General features: G+C 35.6%; 1 protein-coding gene across 1 annotated transcript; it reads right to left on the minus strand.

Moving 5' to 3' along the window:
- Positions 1–14973: 14973 nt before the first annotated feature.
- Positions 14974–17303, minus strand: LOC105443867 (slit homolog 1 protein-like). The gene is made up of 3 exons (XM_030991005.1): positions 17283–17303; positions 16790–16920; positions 14974–16675 (listed from the first exon to the last, which is right to left on the minus strand). The coding sequence occupies exons 1-3, from the start codon at positions 17301–17303 to the stop codon at positions 15040–15042; spliced, it is 1788 nt and encodes a 595-aa protein (XP_030846865.1). The 3' UTR covers positions 14974–15039.
- Positions 17304–20834: the final 3531 nt, after the last annotated feature.

The raw sequence follows: 20834 nt of genomic DNA on the forward strand, positions 1-20834 counted from the left end.
TTTTCAGTGATTTCTCGATAACCAATGATGGCCAACTTTAAGAGAAATAGTTTGTGGTTCAGCCACCATCGCTTTTGGTACATGAGGATACTTAGAGACAGAACAGTCACGATTGCCAAAGATACACCTACAATAAGATAGATATTGACTCCGCAGTAATCTTTAGGATGGAACGACCAGATAGTTTGATTCCTTAGCGATTTGAAGGAAGTACTAGAGCAACGAATTTCAATTCTTTTATCAATTGTTGTATTCACCTTGTCCAGCCATTCCCTGAACCAAGCAAGTTGGCAGGTACATGTAAAAGGATTGTTCGCAATGATTAACACCTTTAGACTTGTTGGTATTAGTGTGAAAGAATCTATCGTGGAGATTTGATTATTCTGGAGGTATAGATTCTGGAGACTGAGAGTCCTAGAAAATAATTGCTTCTCGATAATTGTAATGGAGTTAGAATTTAATTTTAGTGTACGTAAATTCTGTAAATCCTGAAAAGCATTCTCGGGAATGATTCTAATAAAGTTTGCGGCCAACGAGAGATATGTTAGTGACGTCAGATTCCTAAATACCCCCGGGTTAATTTTTTGTATTTGACAGTCAAACAGATCTAGGTCAAGAAGATTCCAAAGTGTGGTAAATGCGTTAGAAACCTGGTGGAAATCAACAAAGGAGTTATGTTGCAGTTTCAGGGTGTGCAACGAGACCAGTCCTGAAAACAGTGACCTATTGCTTTTAGAATGGACTATATCTTCGGGTTGGATGTGAGTTCTGCACATGTTTAGAGTCCTTAGCGCCGAAGTATAACTAAATTGGTCATGGGAAGTAAATTCTAAGCGATTATGAAGATATGACATATCGAGAAATTTTAGTTGATGCATGTTTCTGAAAGAACCTTTCAAGGTGAATTCGACCAAATTGTTCATTATGATCTTTTCTAAAGAACTGTTTTCTTCAAAAGCGTCAACGGATATTTTGAGATGATAATTCCTGGTGAAATCAATACATTTTAGATTTGTTAAACCAAAGAACGTATTTCTGTTCACGGAGTTAAAGTTATTATTGGTTAAGATAAGCGTCTGAAGATTTGTTAAATTCCATGGTATAGTTTTGATTTCATGAATGTTGCTTTGATAGAATGTCAAAGTGCTGAGACTGTGGCTTCCGTCGAACCATTGAGGATCTAATACAGGAAGGTAGTTATGTGATAAATTAATGCTCTCAAGCTTTTCGGCGCAAGCAAATGTTCCTCGTGGAAGCGACTTAATTTTGTTATAAGGAAGTTCCAATCTAACCAGCGACTTCAATCCACAAAAGGACTCGTTATGAAGACTAGATAAACGATTTGATCCAATTTCTAGTACCTGGAGGTCTTCGAAACCATCCAGGGCATACTTTGGAATAGTTATCAATTTGTTGAACTGTAGATAAAGTTTTGTTATACCTGGAAAAAGATCTCTTGGTATTTCCGATGTATTCATGGGTACAATGGATGTTATGGCTGACCTGGTTATGGACACCTTTGCTATTGCCTTGTTACCCAGAAAGGACTCGGCGTGGAATTTACTCAATGATATATAATCGATGAGTAAATATGATGCTGGTAAATCCATGAAAACTGCACGAGGGAGACTCTTTATATCGTTGTGATCCAGGTCAAATCTATCGAGGGAGCAATTACGTAAAGCTAAAAAATCTCCTTGCTCTAGTGAACTGACTTCATTAAAAGACAAATCAAAACTTGACAATTTCTTACATCTGCATGCGTTCTCCCTATCATTGTTTCCAAAGATGCGAGGAATTTCCTTGAGTCTATTATGACGTAGGATTAACGAGGATAGGTGAACATTCTTTTCAAGAAGGGAAATTGGTAGGACACTGATATTATTTTGATGGAGCCTCAATACCTTAAGTAGCAGGAGAGCATGAAATGTTTCATTCTCAATGAGGTAGATGGAATTATAACTAACATCTAAAGTTTCTAGCTGTTTATAGTTAACGAACGATTTGTCCAGGAGCATAGAGATGTTATTATGGTAAACGTAGAAGGAACGTAAGTCGTGTGAAAGATTACTGGGAACCGATATCAGACCGCAATATGAGCAGTTGGCGCTATGGTACCTCGAGTTTTCCGAGCACGTATGATTCAGAGTTATGCTGGTGTGATCCATCACCACATCATATAGCAAAGTGAATCCACACAGTATTACGAAGCTTATTGCGTGAGCGTACACAGCCATCATGAGTTCCAACCAACAGGTCGCTGATACTGAATTGATGCGAGAAAAATGAAGGAAAATCGAAGTAGTGCTCGGTCCCTAAAAATAATTACGACGAGTCAGCCTTTTTGTTCTTAAAACGAAGCCCAGGTCTATCGTTAAGAGAAATATCCAAGGTAGAAGGATGAAGTCTTTGAGGGTGCTGTAGAAACCGTGTTTGATGCCTTCTCAAAATGTGCTTGTTTGCCTTAGTTGACTGCTAAGAAAGTATATTTGCATCACATACCTATAATATCACCAATTGATGGATTATAGTGGTGTTATTTAAACACCATTTCAACCTTTGGCAAACCAAGCTGATCCAAGAGTTGACTGGATGGCCTTTCGTCGCTTCCCAAAAAGGTCGATAGGCCAAGTCCTGGACTGCATCAGAGAGATATCCGCAGGTATGAACATTCAGTAGTTCCTACAACATTTACTGTGCTCTTGACTGTCACTCGGTGTTCTTTTCGTCCATTTGTAGACTTGCTTAACATAAGGTCCTTCATCAGCAGACTTGGTTCAAGATTGTTCTAATCAAACCGACCTTTCTCAAGCCTCTTCAGCACGTCAAATATCGTTTAATTCGCTTTCTTTATGACCCTGCATGAATAACGTTGCTCCTATTCCACCGTCTGCGTGTGAATTATTTGAGGGATCAACCCTCACAAAGCAACGTGTGCTGAGTCAAAGATGCTTTCAGTTCGAATGAGACAAGAGTCAAGATTGTGAAACACCGTGAGATTCAACATGAAATCAGTGACATGTGATCAGTTAGTTAATTGTATCACGTGATCAGTGAACTAAAATAACGGTACACACACCTTCAATGGGGCGGTCGGTGATAGATAAGAAAGTGACGATGCTTAATATAGAACAAACAAAGAATTACCAGCCCATGGATTCAATCAAATTGATTTCATGTTTAGGTATCTTATTATTTCAAGAAACGATTACTTTACGGCCTGTGGCTATTATTCTTGGTTTTTATCTCGGAAATTGTTCAAGTATCGATAATTATGTTCAATTACCAATATCCTGTCTTAAGTGGTGTTATTGTACTAATTTTCATCGAGTGTAATGCGATATGTTCTGTTTTACATTTTGCCTTTGTTTTCTTGAGTATTTCACAATTTTATTTAACATTCTCCAAATTTATTTTGCTTTGTTTGGTCTGGTGGTCTGTTTGTTAAATTGAATTGAATTGGATTGAATTTATCTATTCCCTCTCTCTATCCCTCTAAGTGCCATATCGATTGACTTTGGAGATCATGCTGTTACACATCCCTCGGTTCCTAGCCCTCTCTATTGGCACCACTCCCAGTTCTTTTACTCCTCTCTCTCTTCCAACAATTTCTGCAGATTGTCCACCCAAAGTGTCCCCTCCTTCCTCTACACCTTATTCTTCCCACAATATCCCCTTTACGTGTAATGTGACCCAAGAACTTCAACTGCCTAATTAACATCTCACGTATCATTTTCCTTTGCACTCCAGCTCGTCTAAGAACTTCCTCATAACTAACTTTGTCAGTCCAAGGGATTTTCATCATTCTTCTTAAAAACCACATTTCGCAACTTTCCAAACACTTTTTAGTATCAGAGGCTTAATCCATGTTTCACTACCATACATACGTATTGGGTAAATGTAACAATTCAGTACCCTTATTCTGTTCCTCATACGCATTGTGCGATTTGTCAGAATTTTGCCTAAGAAAATCCAGATTTAGCGAGAGCTATCCTTCTCTTGATCTTTATCTACTCATACATGGTTAAAGTCCACAAAGTGACAATACTGGATTTTGTTGGGGCCGTGTCAAACATAACAAAATAGATAAATCGAAAACATTGAAAAATATTGATATACTAATACATGTACATGTAGTTCAAATAAAAGAACATTAAAAGTGATGGTATAAGAATTGATTAAATTATACAACCTTAGAGAACAAATAATACAAATCAAAACATTATTACTTAACAGATCAAAAAAGTTCCAAATTTTGGGAAATTTCAAATAAGTTGTATAAAAATAAGAACAAAGTTTAAGGGAGAGAAAATACACTAACCTGTAAAACTTTTATAGCAACGAAATATAATAAGAGATCGCACAATCAACATTAATAAAACACAAATGAATAACGCTTTTCTATCTAAAATAACTACAGGAAGGATAAAATCATTCAAAAAATACCAAACGGAAACATCAAACATTGTTAATGAAGAAGATTTCTTTTAAATAATAACACAACAATGTATAACTCAAACATCACAGAATGAAACACCCCCGTAATAAAAATAAGAATTCGAGTACTCATTAATATACATGTAGGCCTACAACAGTAGTTACAAATTTCCAATCGTTTAACAAAATTCTGTGCAAGCTCCGTGTCATACGGTAAAGAATTCCACAAAACAGCGCCTCTATATAAAAATGGTATGTTTAGCCGAGTTTGTTTTTTTGCTTGAGTATTAAATAAACATATTTTGAACATCATTCTAATGATATTTTGTTTTCTTTTCTGTTCAAGTGTATCCTATCCAAGGTTTTCAAGGTTGTGACTTCCCGATGAAATCCCAATGGATATTATTGATTTTGCTTACTGCCTGATTTTATATTTTTTTGGAGATTGATTTGAAGACGCTTTCCACAATTTCCCCATACTACGTTACAATAAGTAAGGTGTAATGAAATAAGGGCATTATCTTTATAAATGATTTTTCGTACCGATTTTAACATTAAAAAAAATACTTTTCTTTCTTCCTTTTATAAATCTTTATTTGACGACTCTTGTCGACCTTTAAAACTTTATTCAATGAAGGATTTCACCCTAGATTCTGATGGAGAATACACTCTTCGGCTGGAGGCAATTTTACCCTTCAGGTTGAGTAGACTGGTCTTCTCTGTAGTGAGCGAATAGTTACCTGTTCATGACGCTACTGTTTCACGCTGCGTTGTGAAGAGAGTTTTACTCTTCAGAATGGACAGAGTTTTCAATAGGAAATCGAAACTAGATCTTTTCTGACTTTCTTTTCACTGTGACTGCATTTGAGCCAAAGAAAATAAACAATACACAAAGGTCCCTACGGGACCATTGTTGAACATTAATTCTTGCATCAGTTGTTCCGTTCATTTCACCTCATGAAAACTCTTTGTTTCATTTATGAAATATACTAGGTTTCCAGGATGTCCTGGAATTGGGGCATTTCTGTCCTCAAATTAGTCTCATGTTATCACTGTTTGACTGTAGGATGAGTCGGGCCCAAGGTGGCGGTATTTCAAAATAGACTTTGAGGACCTTGAGTGATATTTTGTGTACGATGTTCAGGAACATAATTATACAGTGTGAGTCAAAAAAAAGTTTACACCTAGAAAATTACTAATTATTTTAAAAAATCATCTATGAACAGTAAATTATTATACATCTTATGAAAAAGTGTTTTATCCCAAATCATTTGGTATCATTTTTGTGTGGTATGTGTTCATGCTTGAATGAACAGGAGTCATTGATTGCGAGAGTGCAAAAATCGACTTGCGCCAAAGTTGCTTATCTGATGTTTAAATGAAACATTTGGGATTTGGGTATTAAATCGGTTTTTGCCGATTCAAATAACATCCCTTACATAATTAATCATGCCATACAAATCAAATATCTAATCATATGGAAAAGTTTCAGGCCGAAATTCCACTACAGTGGATCTGTGCGTGTCTTTCTTTGCTTAGCTCGCACAGGTGCGTATCGTGAATAATTCATGACCCTACATACGCAGCCACGCAAAGGCGAGTCATGGCGAGTCATTCACGATACGCACAGGTGCGTATCGTGAATAATTCATGACCCTACATACGCAGCCACGCAAAGGCGAGTCATGGCGTGATATGACGTCATAACTGTCTATGCTAATGAGCTCGGAGTGTCGCCAAATGTGATTGGATGGAAAAGATTAATCTTCTTACTCTTTCAAAGATTCCAACGAAATTATTAGACCATTCAGCTTGATTTTGATATATGACAGAGAGGGATAAATTCCGCACTGGAAAATGAAAACGCTGTATGCGTAGGGTAATCCGTTGCTATGATACAGAGTCTCAAACACGGGGTTATCGAGTATGTTTCCTGCTTCGAATTGTGCAAGTACGTGCATTGCTATGGAAGGGTTGGTGTCAAAATTCACTTGAAAGTCTTTCTTTCGAGGCCTATTCCGACGCAAATACTTAAAATTATTTTCTCATATTCTGGAAAATACAAGAAATAAATATAGAAAATAGAATACCGTTCGCGCAAGCCTTGTATATTGCAACATTGCAAAGTTACACCAATATCTTTGACAAAAGAACAGTTTTTGAAGCCTGTGCCCATTGGTTATAATACATGCGCGCGAGCATGCGTTCGAGACACGCCAAAAGACACCACGTTTCCATATGTCAAATATCAACGAACATTTGTGCGTGTGTGTGTGCGTGTGTTTGTGACTTTGCTTCTGCAAAAAGCATATGCAATGCATTTAATTTGATACATTCAATTCATTCTCTCACTCCGCTAATCCCAAGGTAATACATGCTGTGGGCATCACTTTGGCGCAAATCGATTTTTGCACTCTCGCAAACAATCGCAATAAAACACTCTTTCATAATAATTTACTGTTCATAGATGATTTTTAAAATAATTAGCAATTTTCAAGGTGTAAACTTTTTTTTTGACTCACACGGTATATAAAAAAAGAATCAATTTGTCACAAGTGCACAGACTTTGTGTAATATTTAGAGAAAACATCTTTAGAACTTTATGATGGAAATGGCAAAATAATATGTGATGAATCACCAACGAATAACAACATTAATTTCTAAGGAGTAAAACTTACAATTGTCTATTCGTTTTCATACCAGTTGTCTTGACAACTGAGACTTGCCCGAGGATTGCCCGACATGGCAATAAGTAGTTTATGCAGACTGGTATTGTACTGCATTCATTAATAACACGTCGCTAATGGAACGAATCATCACTAGGTCCCCAGGGTATGCATTTGTTCCATTCTACCACTTTTTTTCTTCTTATTTATTTCCTTATGTATCTCCTTCCTCTATCTCTACTGTATACATGTACCTGACTCCACGCATGGCAGCACACACACATGCATACATGTAATTGGTATGTTATGCTCTGATCACAACTTTATTGCATGTCTTTTCATGTTAGCAAGGTCACTTTCAGATAACTATTTTTAAACAGTTGTTGTCTTTTGCCATGCTTATTTTAATCAATTTTAATATCTGAAATGTTAGTATTAAGTGCAATAATGTAACCTATATTACAGTAAATGTCTTCAACTCAACTAATTTGTATATTTGAGGTGCTTTTATCTATTTAAAGGAAATAACTGTCTTTACGACAGTGTTTAAATGCCATTCACTTTGTCCACAATGATGCAAAATAGTGATATTTTAATTGATGAATAATTTAGTTGAGTGCATGCATGAATGCCAGCTGCTATGTTCCTTCTCCTTCCCTCTTCCTTCACTTCACCTGAAGCTTTGTTTTTAGGTGTGCATCTCTCGATTTTCTACCACTTTTTCTTATTTCTCTCCTTCCTTCTACACTGTGTCTCTATTGTATACATGTACCAGACTTCATGCATGCCCTCTTTACATGATTTTAGTATGTCATGGCCGCTGTATATGCATATAAGTGACATGTCAACCTCTGATACACAACATAGTACACTTCCCCCACCATGCGATTACAAGGTGGGCTTATATACCTGATTATCAAATAATTATGATTCGGTGTTCTTAATGTCTATCTCCCTTTCTCTTCTATTGCTCTTTCTTTCTCCTTCATTCTACCACTTTTAGTCTTCATATTTTTGCCTCTTTGTCTCTCTCTCTCCTCTCTTTCTCAAATACTCATTCCATGTTGGTATGTGGTTGTAGCCTATAATTATCTCCTCAGATTCTAATTGTTCCAACACTAAAGATATAAATGTAATTATTACATATGCACAATATGCAATATATAAAATGTACAACAGTCTTGCAATATGGCATGTTTTTAAAAATGAACTGTGTTTGGATAACATTTCAGATGACTTATATCAAATGCCCTCCAACATTAGAGCCCTAGATTTTTACCTAATTGTAAAAATGAATGTATATTTCTGTTTCAATTATCTTGTTGTTAAATGTATTTTATAACCTAATAAATACCTCTGAAGAGGGAAAAAAATTATCTCCTCATATTTAAATGAAGAATACAGAAAAGAGTCATATTTCCACTAATAATAATAATAGCCTAATAGTCCACTCCAAATTTTATTAAACCGAAACGGAAATTCTTTTTGCCCAATTGATCGTGAGCCCGGCAGCCACTGAGCAGCGCCAGATAAATTACAAGAATATATAACATGCATGTAGTATCGATATACATAACTCTTCAAATCCTTTATGGAAATAGAATATCAAGTGCCTCGTGAAAATAAGCTGAGAAAAAATTGGAAATATTAGTTGAATTGAACCAGTGACTGAATATTTTATATAAACAAATTAAATTGTGTTCTGAACAAATAAAGGGAGCAAATGGATTTGTGTGTGTGTGCCAATGTTTCGGTATAAATTGGAACATTGTAAATGCATTGTGTGTATGCAATGTGAATAGTAGTATATATTATAATTGTAAGCTCAGAAACACCTCTATGCTATAACATAACACATAACATAACTATAACACACGTTATTAGGAAAAACATCCAAAACATATCGCTGTTTTCCCAGGAGAATTATTCTGATTTATAATTATGAAAAATGAAGACCTTTTCCTCTTATACATGTACTGATGCCCAATCAAGACACTCATTCGCTGAGTGAGCGTAGTCTAGTATTCAACGCACCTTTATTGTAGTCTCGGTCCGAGTACACTTTATTCAGGGGCTCTCAGTGATCCCCGCCCCATCCCCCTTCTCTCTCTCTCTCTCTCTCTCTCTCTCTCTTTATCTCTTTAATGTCCACACAACACTTCTACTTTGCGTCGCTTTCTACCTTTTTTCTTTCCCTCCGACTCTCCCAGTTGGTCTGCATTCACATTACTATATCTCTCTTCTTCTTCGTATAAAGTTAAATGCATCGCGTGCACTGTGGTAAATTATTCCAAATGGAATGTAAGGCATTTCTAACAGATTGTTTTGGCAAAGTTGTTTTTACTTTCCATAAGTGAAATGATTTACAAAATGTAGTATTTTAAGCTTGAATTTCATTATTAAATGAAAACAGTGCAGCTATCTTACATGTAAGCAATAAGAGACAAAAATTGAAGCCAACTAATGTTTTGTGATATATAAACAAATCGAAAAGATTCAAGCACTTACATATTAAGAATAATGGACCAGAATGAAACGTATAACTATCTTCTGTAACTGTAAAATTTTGTGTAATTTAAAAAGAGTGTTCATTTTCATTCGACTTGAGTTTCCCCAAATAACAATACAATATGTAAAATGAAACAATGTGAATAAATTATATAGTGTAATTAATATCGAAAGAGTTACACAAGTCTTTAATTTATGCAGTATATCTTTACAGTTTAACACTTTACTTAATATAACATTATTATGTGTGCATCCCAACAAAATATCTACATTTTACCAATAGAATTAACAACTTCTTTCTTAGATATATATACATAATTAATTTGAAGTGATATAGGCTTATTACTTAATAAATTTGAAACAGTATGTTTTTTATTATGAAATATAAAATAGTTGGTTTTGTTCAGATTAAGAATCAATCTATTAGCTTTAAGCCACTTTGCCACGTTATTCACTTTAATAATCCGATTGAGTAAAGATAAGACTTCTTTCATTGCGTACATAATATGTTCTAAGTTTTCAGAGGATCTAAATAGATCACTAATATGTATTAAGAACAGCAAAAGACCCTTAGGGAACTCCACATGTTAAAACAGAAAATCAGTTATAGAATATTTAAACATAGTATATTGGAGACGATTGTGTAAATAGTCTTTAAAAAAATTAAATGGGATCCCACGTATTCCATAAAAACACAATTTTGACAAAAAAGAATTGAATGATCAACAATATTGAAAGCTTTCGATAGATCCATGAATGTATTCCAATACAAAAATTATGTTCAATTACTTAAGTTATTTCATCCTGTAAATCAATTAAAACATCGACAGTTTAATAAAATTGACAATCAGAAGGTACATCATTTTTAGATAGAAATTTATGAAAACATTTTTCTAATTGTTTGGATATACAAGGCAATAAAGATATCAGTCGATAATTTTTGAATAAATGACAATCATCTTTTTTTTATGGACAGGTATAATTTTTGCAATCTTTAATTTGCCAGGAAAAATACCACTTGATAACAAATTATTAGGAATATTACAAAGGTTTAGTTATTGAATAAATTATCTTTTTAAATACTTTCACTATGAATATGACGGACAAAGAAAGAGGACAAAATATACAGTTCTTCAGGTAGACGAAGGAACATCCCTTCCATGCTATTATGCAAAAATGTGTAGAACAGGTGTCACATGTATATTCTCCTGTTCTACACATTTTTACATAATAGCAGTGAAAGGATGTTTTTTTTTGTCTACCACAGCAATTGTTGAGGGTAGCATGAGGAACTGTATATTTTGTCCTCTTTCTTTGTCCGTCATGTTCATAGTGTTTACAACTTATAGTATCATAGCCACACGAATAAGTGTTTTTTTTTAAATAATAATTTACCAACTTCAAACAATCCATTTTCAGTTTTAGCATTAAAATATAATGTTTGAGATACAGGATCACATAAATAATCAGTATGGGACAAAGAATCAATTCGAGCAATATTATAATGCAAAGTAGAACAACAAAAACTAAAATACGAAATAAATTCATTTGCGATAGTTTGTTCATTCTGTATCAATTCATCATTATTTACAAAATACAAAGACAATGAGGTTATTCTTTTGTTCAATAAAGTATTCATAATTGTCCATGTACCATTAACATTACCGTTCATTTCCCCCAAATTGAGCACAATAATAAAAATGTTTTGCTTTAATAAATTATTTGCTCTATTCCGGTATGATTTAAACTTATATTCATTTCCAGGAGATCTATTGCGAAAAAATGTTTTGTACAATTTATTTTCTTCTCAAATCTTCTTAATAAATACCCAGGTCTTTTAAATTTATTAGGTACAAGAGGTAAATATTTATCATATAACCTACTTATCTATATCCATATATCTATATCTATATCTATATCCATATCAGATTCTGTAATTAGTCCTTCCTCGCAATGTCGTAACCTTGGTGTCATGTTAAACTCGTCTATGTCATTGTCAACTCATGTTTCTAGTATTTGTAAGTCAGTCAGATATCAACTAAGAAATCTAGGTTTTATTAGGAAATACTTAAGTCGTTCAACCACAGAGAAACTTGTACATGCTCTTATTTCATCACGCTTAGATTTCTGTAATTCTATTCTCTATCTACTCCCTAACACACAACTTTCTCGACTTCAGAAACTGCAAAATACTGCTGCACGTATTGTCACACTTTCTTCTCGTAGAACCCACATTACCCCCATTCTCAAAACTCTTCACTGGCTCCCGGTATGTGACCGAATCATTTTTAAGTTGTTGTTGTTAGTTTTCCATTCATTGTATGACTCTGCTCCTTCCTACAATATCAAGTTGATTGTTAAGTATAAGCCTACAAGACGTCTTCGTTCATCTCAATCCTCCTTATTAGTTGTCCCTAAGACGCGCAGTTCCTGGGGGGATAGAGCTTTTTCTCATTCTGGTCCGTCCCTTTGGAATAAGCTGCCACTTAGTATTCGTAATTTAACTACCCTTCATGCCTTCAAAGTTGCTCTAAAAACCCATCTCTTTCTAAACAGTGCTATTTAATCATGTCAATGTAGCGTAATAATTTGTGTTGTTTTAGTTTACTTTATTTTAGTTAAGAATGTTATATTTTTGTGATAGTAATACATGTATGTACAGCGCCATGAGCGTCAGAGCCTGGCGGATACCGGCGCTATATAAATATCCATATTATTATTATTATTATTAACAAGAGAATTAAAAAAAACATTATACATTTGTTTTGCATCGTAATACATACACAAACATGACCAATCTATATTATTTAACCCCCTTCTCAATGCATTGTCAGATTATTGGTGATTTTACGAACATGAGATTATAAGGTTATTATTGTTAAAGTATTTAACTAACTCAAATAACGATAATATAGTTAATAGATCTGTCTTGTCAGTACATATGGTTCCACTTAATAGTAAACATATTATCACTATTACCTGTAATTCGAGTTCGGATTGTATTTAAATTTTGAAGCACAAACGGGGGTTTCATATTTACAAATTTACAAGCGTCAGAAATAATCACTTGAGCATTATTGAATTTAAGAAGATCTTTATTCAAATCATCGGCTATAACAACATTTTCATGCGATAAAGTACCAAGTGCATCATTATAACACTGTAAAAAAAATCAAAATAACAGAGTTAGGTTTTCTGTAAAAAAAAACACCTTGTATAATTAAAGTTCAATCCAAACATAAGATCTATACATAAATATTCACATAATCATTTTACGAATCGAATATTTCTGTGCGAACAGTACAAATAATGCAACACCACCTCCTCTTCCTGAATGTATAAACATGTAACCATCTATTAAAACAAAAAGGAACAATTTGGGTATCAAAAATCGAAGTTTCTGATATAGCAATAACAGAGAATTTTGGTGAAAGTGTATTCCCCCAAATGTGAATATTTTCAAAGTTACTAGAGAGACTCCGGGCATTAAAATGTAAAAAAATAACGTTGATATTATCATTTTGTATATTTTAATTACGTTCAATGGGAGTGAGACAAGAAATCAATATATCGGGATCAACATCTGATTTAAGATTATTCGAATATCGAAATATTGCATCACAGTACTTATGTATGTGCGTATGGGTATACATGCATATTTATAAATTTGTTTTGTGGGTTTTGTGGGTTTTTATGACATATTTTTGAAGAACAGCATAAATTACTCTAACTGAACCAATAGCAAATAATTGATTTATTGTGAGAATTGTACATTAATAAACTATTTACAGGTTAAAAAGTGAAGACAAAACGGGGAACCGGGGGTAAACTTAATGAGAAAACAATATTTCATAAATATTTCATAAGTCCGTGATTATACAAAATTTCTCAAAAATAGAGTTCTTTACAGGAAAAGTTGTACTGTTAAACCAACACGGATAATTGATTGATCTATTCATTTATTCAAACATATTTATACATGATGACAAAGCTGTTTTTCACGTTGGTCCTGACATACAGAATAACAATGAAATAAGCCAAACATAAAATATATATAATACATGGATATTAAATAATTTTACATTTTATAAAATAACCAGGGATTAGAGACATGGGTGAAAATTTATAGATTTACCCAGAATCCCAAAATGACATTATCCAAAGATTGGAAACACAGTTATTAAAGAAAGAAAACAAAAATGTATAAAATTGTATACAACAAGATGCATATTAGTGCAATACAAGTACAGATTGTCGTGTTGAAATGTAAAGTTCATGATTTAATTTCTTATTGTACAAAATGGAGATTGAAAGCTACATAATTGTTATGCAACCAAGTATTGTCATCAGGATCGAGACTGACGATCCTGAAGCTTCACAGGGTGTGTACATTGCAATACATTTCATCTAACATTATTCTTTCTCATGTGAAGGCAATCGATTTGCCCCCTCCCGTCACATAACATAAAGGGATAAGAGAGAGGGGGTGATCAATAGAGAAGTGTTTGTGTGTGTGTGTGTGTCTGTGTGTGAGAGAGAGATAGAAAAATAGAATAACTTCGTCATTTGATGGCCTTTATTTCTCTTACTTCATACATCGACAACGAGTAAAACCTTTGCATCGATTTGGTTTCGAACCTTTGGCCCCCTTCTGGTTACGAGACCAGTGCTCTACCACTGAGCAAAAGAACGTTTGTTAAATAAATTTCAATTGGCTCTTATATCGAATAATAATAACAATAATAATAATAAGCTTTTATATAGCGCTTAATACAAATGTCTAGACTGCATTCTTCATTTATTCTTTTCAAGAGTAGATCATAAATAATACCTTTTCATTATCAGAAAAGATCCAAAATGATATTATACAGTTTCTCTATTCAATTCGTTAATCATAGAGAAATCTTTATTACCTCGATTACGAATCAATATACAGTATCTTTTTAGAAGCATGCAGTGATTATACCTGACCACAGAACTGAAAATATTATTTCAAAGTTATGCTCTGTATGTGTGAGTTTGGGAGGTGCATGCGTGTATGTGATGTGTATGCGTGTGTTGGAGTCAAATTCTCATTTTAACCCTAACGATGTTCTCTTTATATTCTTGACAAAGAACGAACTACTTCACTTCCACAAATAAATCATCATCTTGGTGCGGGGGGGGGGGGGTTGAAGTGTATGCTCTTTTCAATACTTCCTAGTTGAACACTTGACAACTTACAAGTATGTTCAAAGTTTTGACTGAAATTGTATGAGACAAACATAACTATAAAGACGCATGTCACGTTGGATTCGCCAACATATTATAATTATACACTAATCTCGACTCGAAGATTTTTTTTCTTGAACGCACGTCTAGTTATAACCACGCGTCACGACACGCTATCTTTTACAAAGTGTAATACGCTACGTTTTTTAATATGTTACTAAACTGGAATTACATTATTCATTTCCCTGTTAGCCCTCATGCTCTTCTCAAACTTTGCCCAGAAGAATTCTTGTGCATCTTCATCATCATCCACCCACAGCAAGTAAGGTTTGTTCCGACTCAGCAACAGCCGTACAAGATACGGTAGGTGGTCATCATCGATGTCCTCTAGAAATATGAGGATGATCTTCTCCAACTTGGTGTCATTCATATGCTCCACGGCCATACGGAGTTTGGTCATGAACCAGGTATCCTCCACTGACTGGTTGCTAAGCAACAAGACCGTCTTGTAGCTGTTCTCGATGACGTCATAGATGGCGTTTAAATAGAAAGACCCTGGATGAAGACCACTATCCCCAAAAACGATATGCTCCAGGTGTGGCATCCTCCCCTGCAGGAATGGCTTCATGCAATCGTTAATCCACCACTCATCATCTTCACGGAACATGAGGTTAAGCTGATACTCGTAGTCCTCAGGACCTTGATTTTCAATGATTTCTTGATAACCAACGATGGCCAACTTTAAGAGAAATCGTTTGTGGTTCAACCACCATCGCTTTTGGTACACGAGGACACTTAGCGACAGAACGGTCACAATTGCCAAAGATACACCTACAATAAGATAGATATTGACTCCGCAGTAATCTTCAGGATGGAACGACCATATAGTCTGATTATTTAGCGATTTGAAGGAAGTACTAGAGCAACGAGTCTCATTTCTCTGATAGATTGTTGTATTCACCTTGTCCAGCCATTCCCTGAACCACGCAAGTTGGCAGGTACATGTGAATGGATTGTTCGCAATGATTAACACCTTTAGACTTGTTGGTAATAGTGTGAAAGAATCTATCGTGGAGATTTGATTATTCTGGAGATATAGATACTGGAGACTGGATGTTCTGGAAAATAATTGCTTTTCGATAACTGTAATATAGTTAGATGCTAGATTCAGGTTACGTAACTTCTGTAGATCCTGAAAAGCTTTTGCGGGAATGATTTTAATCAAGTTTTTGGCCAACAAGAGATCTGTTAGTGACGTGAGATTCCTAAATATCCCCGAGTCAATTTGTGTAATTTGACAGTCAGTCAGATCTAGCTCATGAAGATTCCAAAGTGTGGTAAATGCGTTAGGAACGTGGTGGAAATCATCAAATAAGTTAAGTGGCAGTTTTAGGGTGCGCAACGAGACCAATCCTGAAAACAATGGTCTATTGCTTTGAAGTTGGACTAGATCTTCGGCTTTGATTTTAGTTCTGGATAAGTTTAGAATCCTCAACGCCGACGTATGACTAAATTGGTCATGGGAAGTAATTTCTAAGCGACTAGAAAGATAGGACATATCGAGGAATACTAGTTGATGCATGTTTCTGAAAGAACCTGTCATGGTGAATTTGACTAAATCTTTCATTATGATCTTTTCTAAAGAACTGGTTTCTTCAAAAGCATCAACGGATATATCGAGAGGATTATGATTCCTGCTAAGGTCAAGGAATTTTAGATTTCTTAAACCAACGAATGTATTTCTGTTAACGGAGATAAGGTTGTTATTGGCTAAGTTAAGAGTTTGAAGATTTGTTGCGTTCCATGGTACAGTTTTGATTTCATGAATGTTGCTTTGATATAATCTCAAAGTGCTGAGACAGTGGTTTCCGTCGAACCATTGAGGATCTAATACAGCGATGTCGTTAAGTGATAAATTAATGCTCTCAAGTTTTTCGGCGCAAGCAAAAGATCCTCGTGGAAGCGACGTAATTTTGTTGACAGATAGATTCAAATCAATCAGCGACTTCAATCCACAAAATGAACCGTTATAAAGACTTGATAATTGATTTCTTCCAATGTCTAGTACCTGGAGTTTTTCAAAACCATCCAGGGCATACTTTGGAATAGTTATCAATTCGTTGCGTGATAGATAAAGTTTTGTTATACCAGGAAAAAGATCTCTTGGTATTTCCGATGTATTCATGGGTACAATAGATCTTATGCCCGACCAGGTCAATGTCACCTTTACTATTGCTTTGTTACCCAGAAAGGACCCGGCGTGGAATTTAGCCAGTGATATATTATTGATGAATAAATGTACTGCTGGTAAATCCGTGAAAACGGCACGAGGGAGACTCGTTATATGGTTATGATCCAAGTTGAATTTATCGAAGAAGCAGTTCCGTATAGCTACAAAATCTCCTTGCTGAAGTGAACTGATTGTATTAAAAGACAAATCAAAAAGTGACAAATTCTTACATCCGCATGCGTCTTCCCCATCTTTTGCAAACTGAGTAATTTGCAGATTGTTTCCAAAGATGCGAGGAATTCCCTTGAGTCTATTATGATGTAGGATCAGCACGGATAGATGACAATTCTTCTTCAGGAGGGAAATGGGTAGGACACTGATACTGTTGCGATGGAGCCGTAATACCTTAAGTAGCAGGAGAGCATGAAATGTTTCATTCTCAATAAGGTAGATGGAGTTATAACTAGCGTCCAAAGTTTTTAGCTGTGTATAGTTCACGAACGATTTGTCGAGGAGCATAGAGATGTTATTATTAGAAACGTTGAGGGAACGCAAGTCATGTGAAAGATTCCGGGGAACCGATGTCAGACCGCGATATGAGCAATTGGCGCTATGGTACCTCGAGTTTTCCGAGCACGTATGATTGAGAGTTATGTTGATGTGATCCATCTCCACCCCATATAGCAACGTGAATCCACACAGTACTACGAAGCTTATTGCATGAGCGTACACAGCCATCATGAGTTCCAAACAACAGGTCGCTGATACTGAATTGATGCGAGAAAATTGAAGGAAAATCGAAGTAGTACTCGGTCCCTAAAAATAATTACGACGAGTCAGCCTTCTTGTTCTTAAAACGAAGCCCAGGTCTATCGTATAGAGAAATAAACCAAGGTAGAAGGATGAAGTCTTTGAGGGTGCTGTAGAAACCGTGTTTGATGCCTTCTCAAAATGTGCTTGTTTGTTTTAGTTGACTGCTAAGAAAGTATATTTGCATCACATACCTAGAATACCACCACTTGATGTATTATTGAGGAGTTATTTAAGCACCATTTCAACCTTTGGCCAATGAAGCTGATCCAAGAGTTGACTGGATGGTATTTCTTTGCTTCCCAAGAAGGTCGATAGGCCAAGTCCTGGACTGCATCAGAGAGATATCCGCAGGTATGAATATTCAGTAGTTCCTACAACTGTGCTCTTGACTGTCCCTCGGTGTTCTTTTCGTCCATTTGTAGACTTGCTTAACATTAGGTCCTTCATCAGCGGACTTGGTTCAAGATTGTTCTAATCAAACCGACCTTTCTTAAGCTTCTTCAGCACGTCAAATATCGTTTAATTCGCTTTTCTCGATGACCCTAATCAACGTTGCTCCTATTCCACCGTCTGGGTGTGTATTATTTCAGGAATCAATCCTCACAAAGTAACGTGTGCTGAGTCAAAGATGTTTTAGGTTCGAATGAGACAAGAGTCAAGATTGTGAAACACCGTGAGATGCAACATGAAATAAAGCGTCGGTTAAGACATGTGATCAGTGAACAAAAATAAGATAAGAAAGTGACGATGCTTAATATAGAACAAACACAGAACTGTTCTATTCAGCTCTCGATGATTCAATCAAATTGATTTCATGCTTAGGTATCTTATTATTTCAAGAAACGATTACTTTACGGCCTGTGGCTATTATTCTTGATTTTATCTTGGCAATTTTCAAGTATCGATATGTTCAATTACTTTCGCCGTTCAATATCCTGTCTTAAGCGATGTTACTGTACTAATTTGTATCGCGTGTAATGCGATATGTTCTGTTTTACTTTTTGCCTAGGTTTTCTTGAGTATTTCACAATTCTATCTAACATACTCCAAATTTATATTGCCTTGTTTTGTCTGTTGGTATGTTGGTTTAATTGAATTGAATTAGATTGAATTTATCTATTCTCTCTCTCTCTCTCTCTCTCTCTCTAAGTGCCATATCGATTGACTTTGGAGATCATGCTGATCCACTATCCTCGGTTCCTAGCCTTCTCTGTTAGCACCACTCCCAGTTCTTAATACTTCTCTTTCTTCCAACTGCTGACTGTCCATCGAAAGTGCCCTCCTCCTCCCCCTATACTCCTCATTCTTCCCACAATTCTCCCTTTATTTACGTGTAATGTGATTCATGAACTTCAACTGCCTAATCAACATCTCACGTATCATTTTCCTTTGCACTCCAGCTCGTCTAAGAACTTCCTCATTACTAACTTTGTCAGTCCAAGAAATTTTCATCATTCTTCTTAAAAAACCCATTTCGCAACTTTCCAAACGCTTTTTAGTATCAGAGGCTTAAGTCCATTTTTCACTACCATACATAAGTACTGGGTCAATGTAACAATTCAGTACCCTTATTCTGGTCCTCATACGCATAGTGCGATTTATCAGAATTTTGCCTAACTTTGAAAATGCAGATTTAGCGAGAGCTATCCTTCTCTTGATCTTGATCTATTCATACACGGTTAAAGTCCGCAAAGTGACAAGACTGGATTTCGTTGGGGCCGTGTCATACATTAAAACAAATTGACGAATCGAAAACATTGAAAAATACTGATATACTAATACATGTACATGTGGTTCAAATAAAAGAACATTAAAAGTGATGGTATAAGAATTGATTAAATTATTCAACCTTAGAGAACAAATAATAAAACACAAAACATTATTACTTAACAGGTCAAAAAGATCAAAATTTTGGGATATTTTATATAAGTTGTATAAATATATAAACAAAGAGGGAAAATACACTAACCTGCAAAACCTCTATAGCAAAGAAATATAATAAGAGATCGCACATTCAACATTAAAAAACACAAATGAATAACGCTTTTCATCTAAAATAACTACATGAACGATAAAATCATTGAAAATACCAAAACAGAAATATCAAACATTGTAAATGAAGAAGATTTATTAAAAATAATAACACAACAATGTAAGACTCAAACATCACAGAATGACATACCCCCATAATGTACAGATTTTACGCTGTCTGTCCATGATAGATTTTCGTTTGATTCATGATAATCCTACTAAGTCCGGGTTTGATATCAAAACAATTATTCATATTTATTTTAGATTTGAGAGATAGAGAGAGAGAGAGAGAGAGAGGGGGGGGGGGAGATAGAGGGGGTATGAGATTCATAGAAATATTTGGTAGGCCTTTAGTTTCACATTGCATTAGAATAACTGTAATCCAGTTAAGAGTAAGTAACAGTCGTTTACCTAAAGCTATGGTCACAAATCTGAGCAGCGACCGACCGATCAGTAACCTGCTTGGTCGCTGCTGGAATTTAGGCATCGCCCAGCAATTAGGTCGGTGCCCGGGCGGCGACCGCCCAGGCACCGAGCGTATTTGGGGCGGCGAGTGAAAAGTGAGCAGGCGCCGCCCAAATTTTAACTCCGCGCTAATGGAGCTCTCACACTCTGCCGTGTAGGCCTACCGTCCACCTGCCGGGCTGTTAAATAACAACAGAGTCCAGAACGTTGGGTTTTGAGCAAACTTGTCCCCGGCCGCAAAAAAAAATCATAAAATTAATCTTTTCACCGTTTCGTTGCCATCTTCTGGCCGTTTCCATACCAGGCCCATACCGGGTCTCGAACGTGTGCACCGGGTTTGTAGCAGCCACCTACCAGTCACTTAGCGTCCCCTCACCGCTCGGAGCGTCCTGTGAGCGAGTCCCCGGACTGCTGACGTCATGACAAGAAAAAGTAAAGCTCATCTGACGAAACCCCTCTATATATACCCAATA

This window comes from Strongylocentrotus purpuratus, unplaced genomic scaffold (assembly GCF_000002235.5).
Source record: "Strongylocentrotus purpuratus isolate Spur 01 unplaced genomic scaffold, Spur_5.0 spur5_scaffold_2, whole genome shotgun sequence".
NCBI lineage: Eukaryota > Metazoa > Echinodermata > Echinoidea > Camarodonta > Strongylocentrotidae > Strongylocentrotus > Strongylocentrotus purpuratus.

Coding starts and splice junctions, on each gene's coding strand:
- LOC105443867 (XM_030991005.1), bottom strand. CDS start 17,303: ATGGGGAAGACGCATGCGGAT. Junction 16,921..17,282: donor TGGGGAAGACGCATGCGGAT/GTAAGAATTTGT, acceptor ACTATTCCAAAG/TATGCCCTGGATGGTTTTGA. Junction 16,676..16,789: donor CTATCTGTCAACAAAATTAC/GTCGCTTCCACG, acceptor CCACTGTCTCAG/CACTTTGAGATTATATCAAA.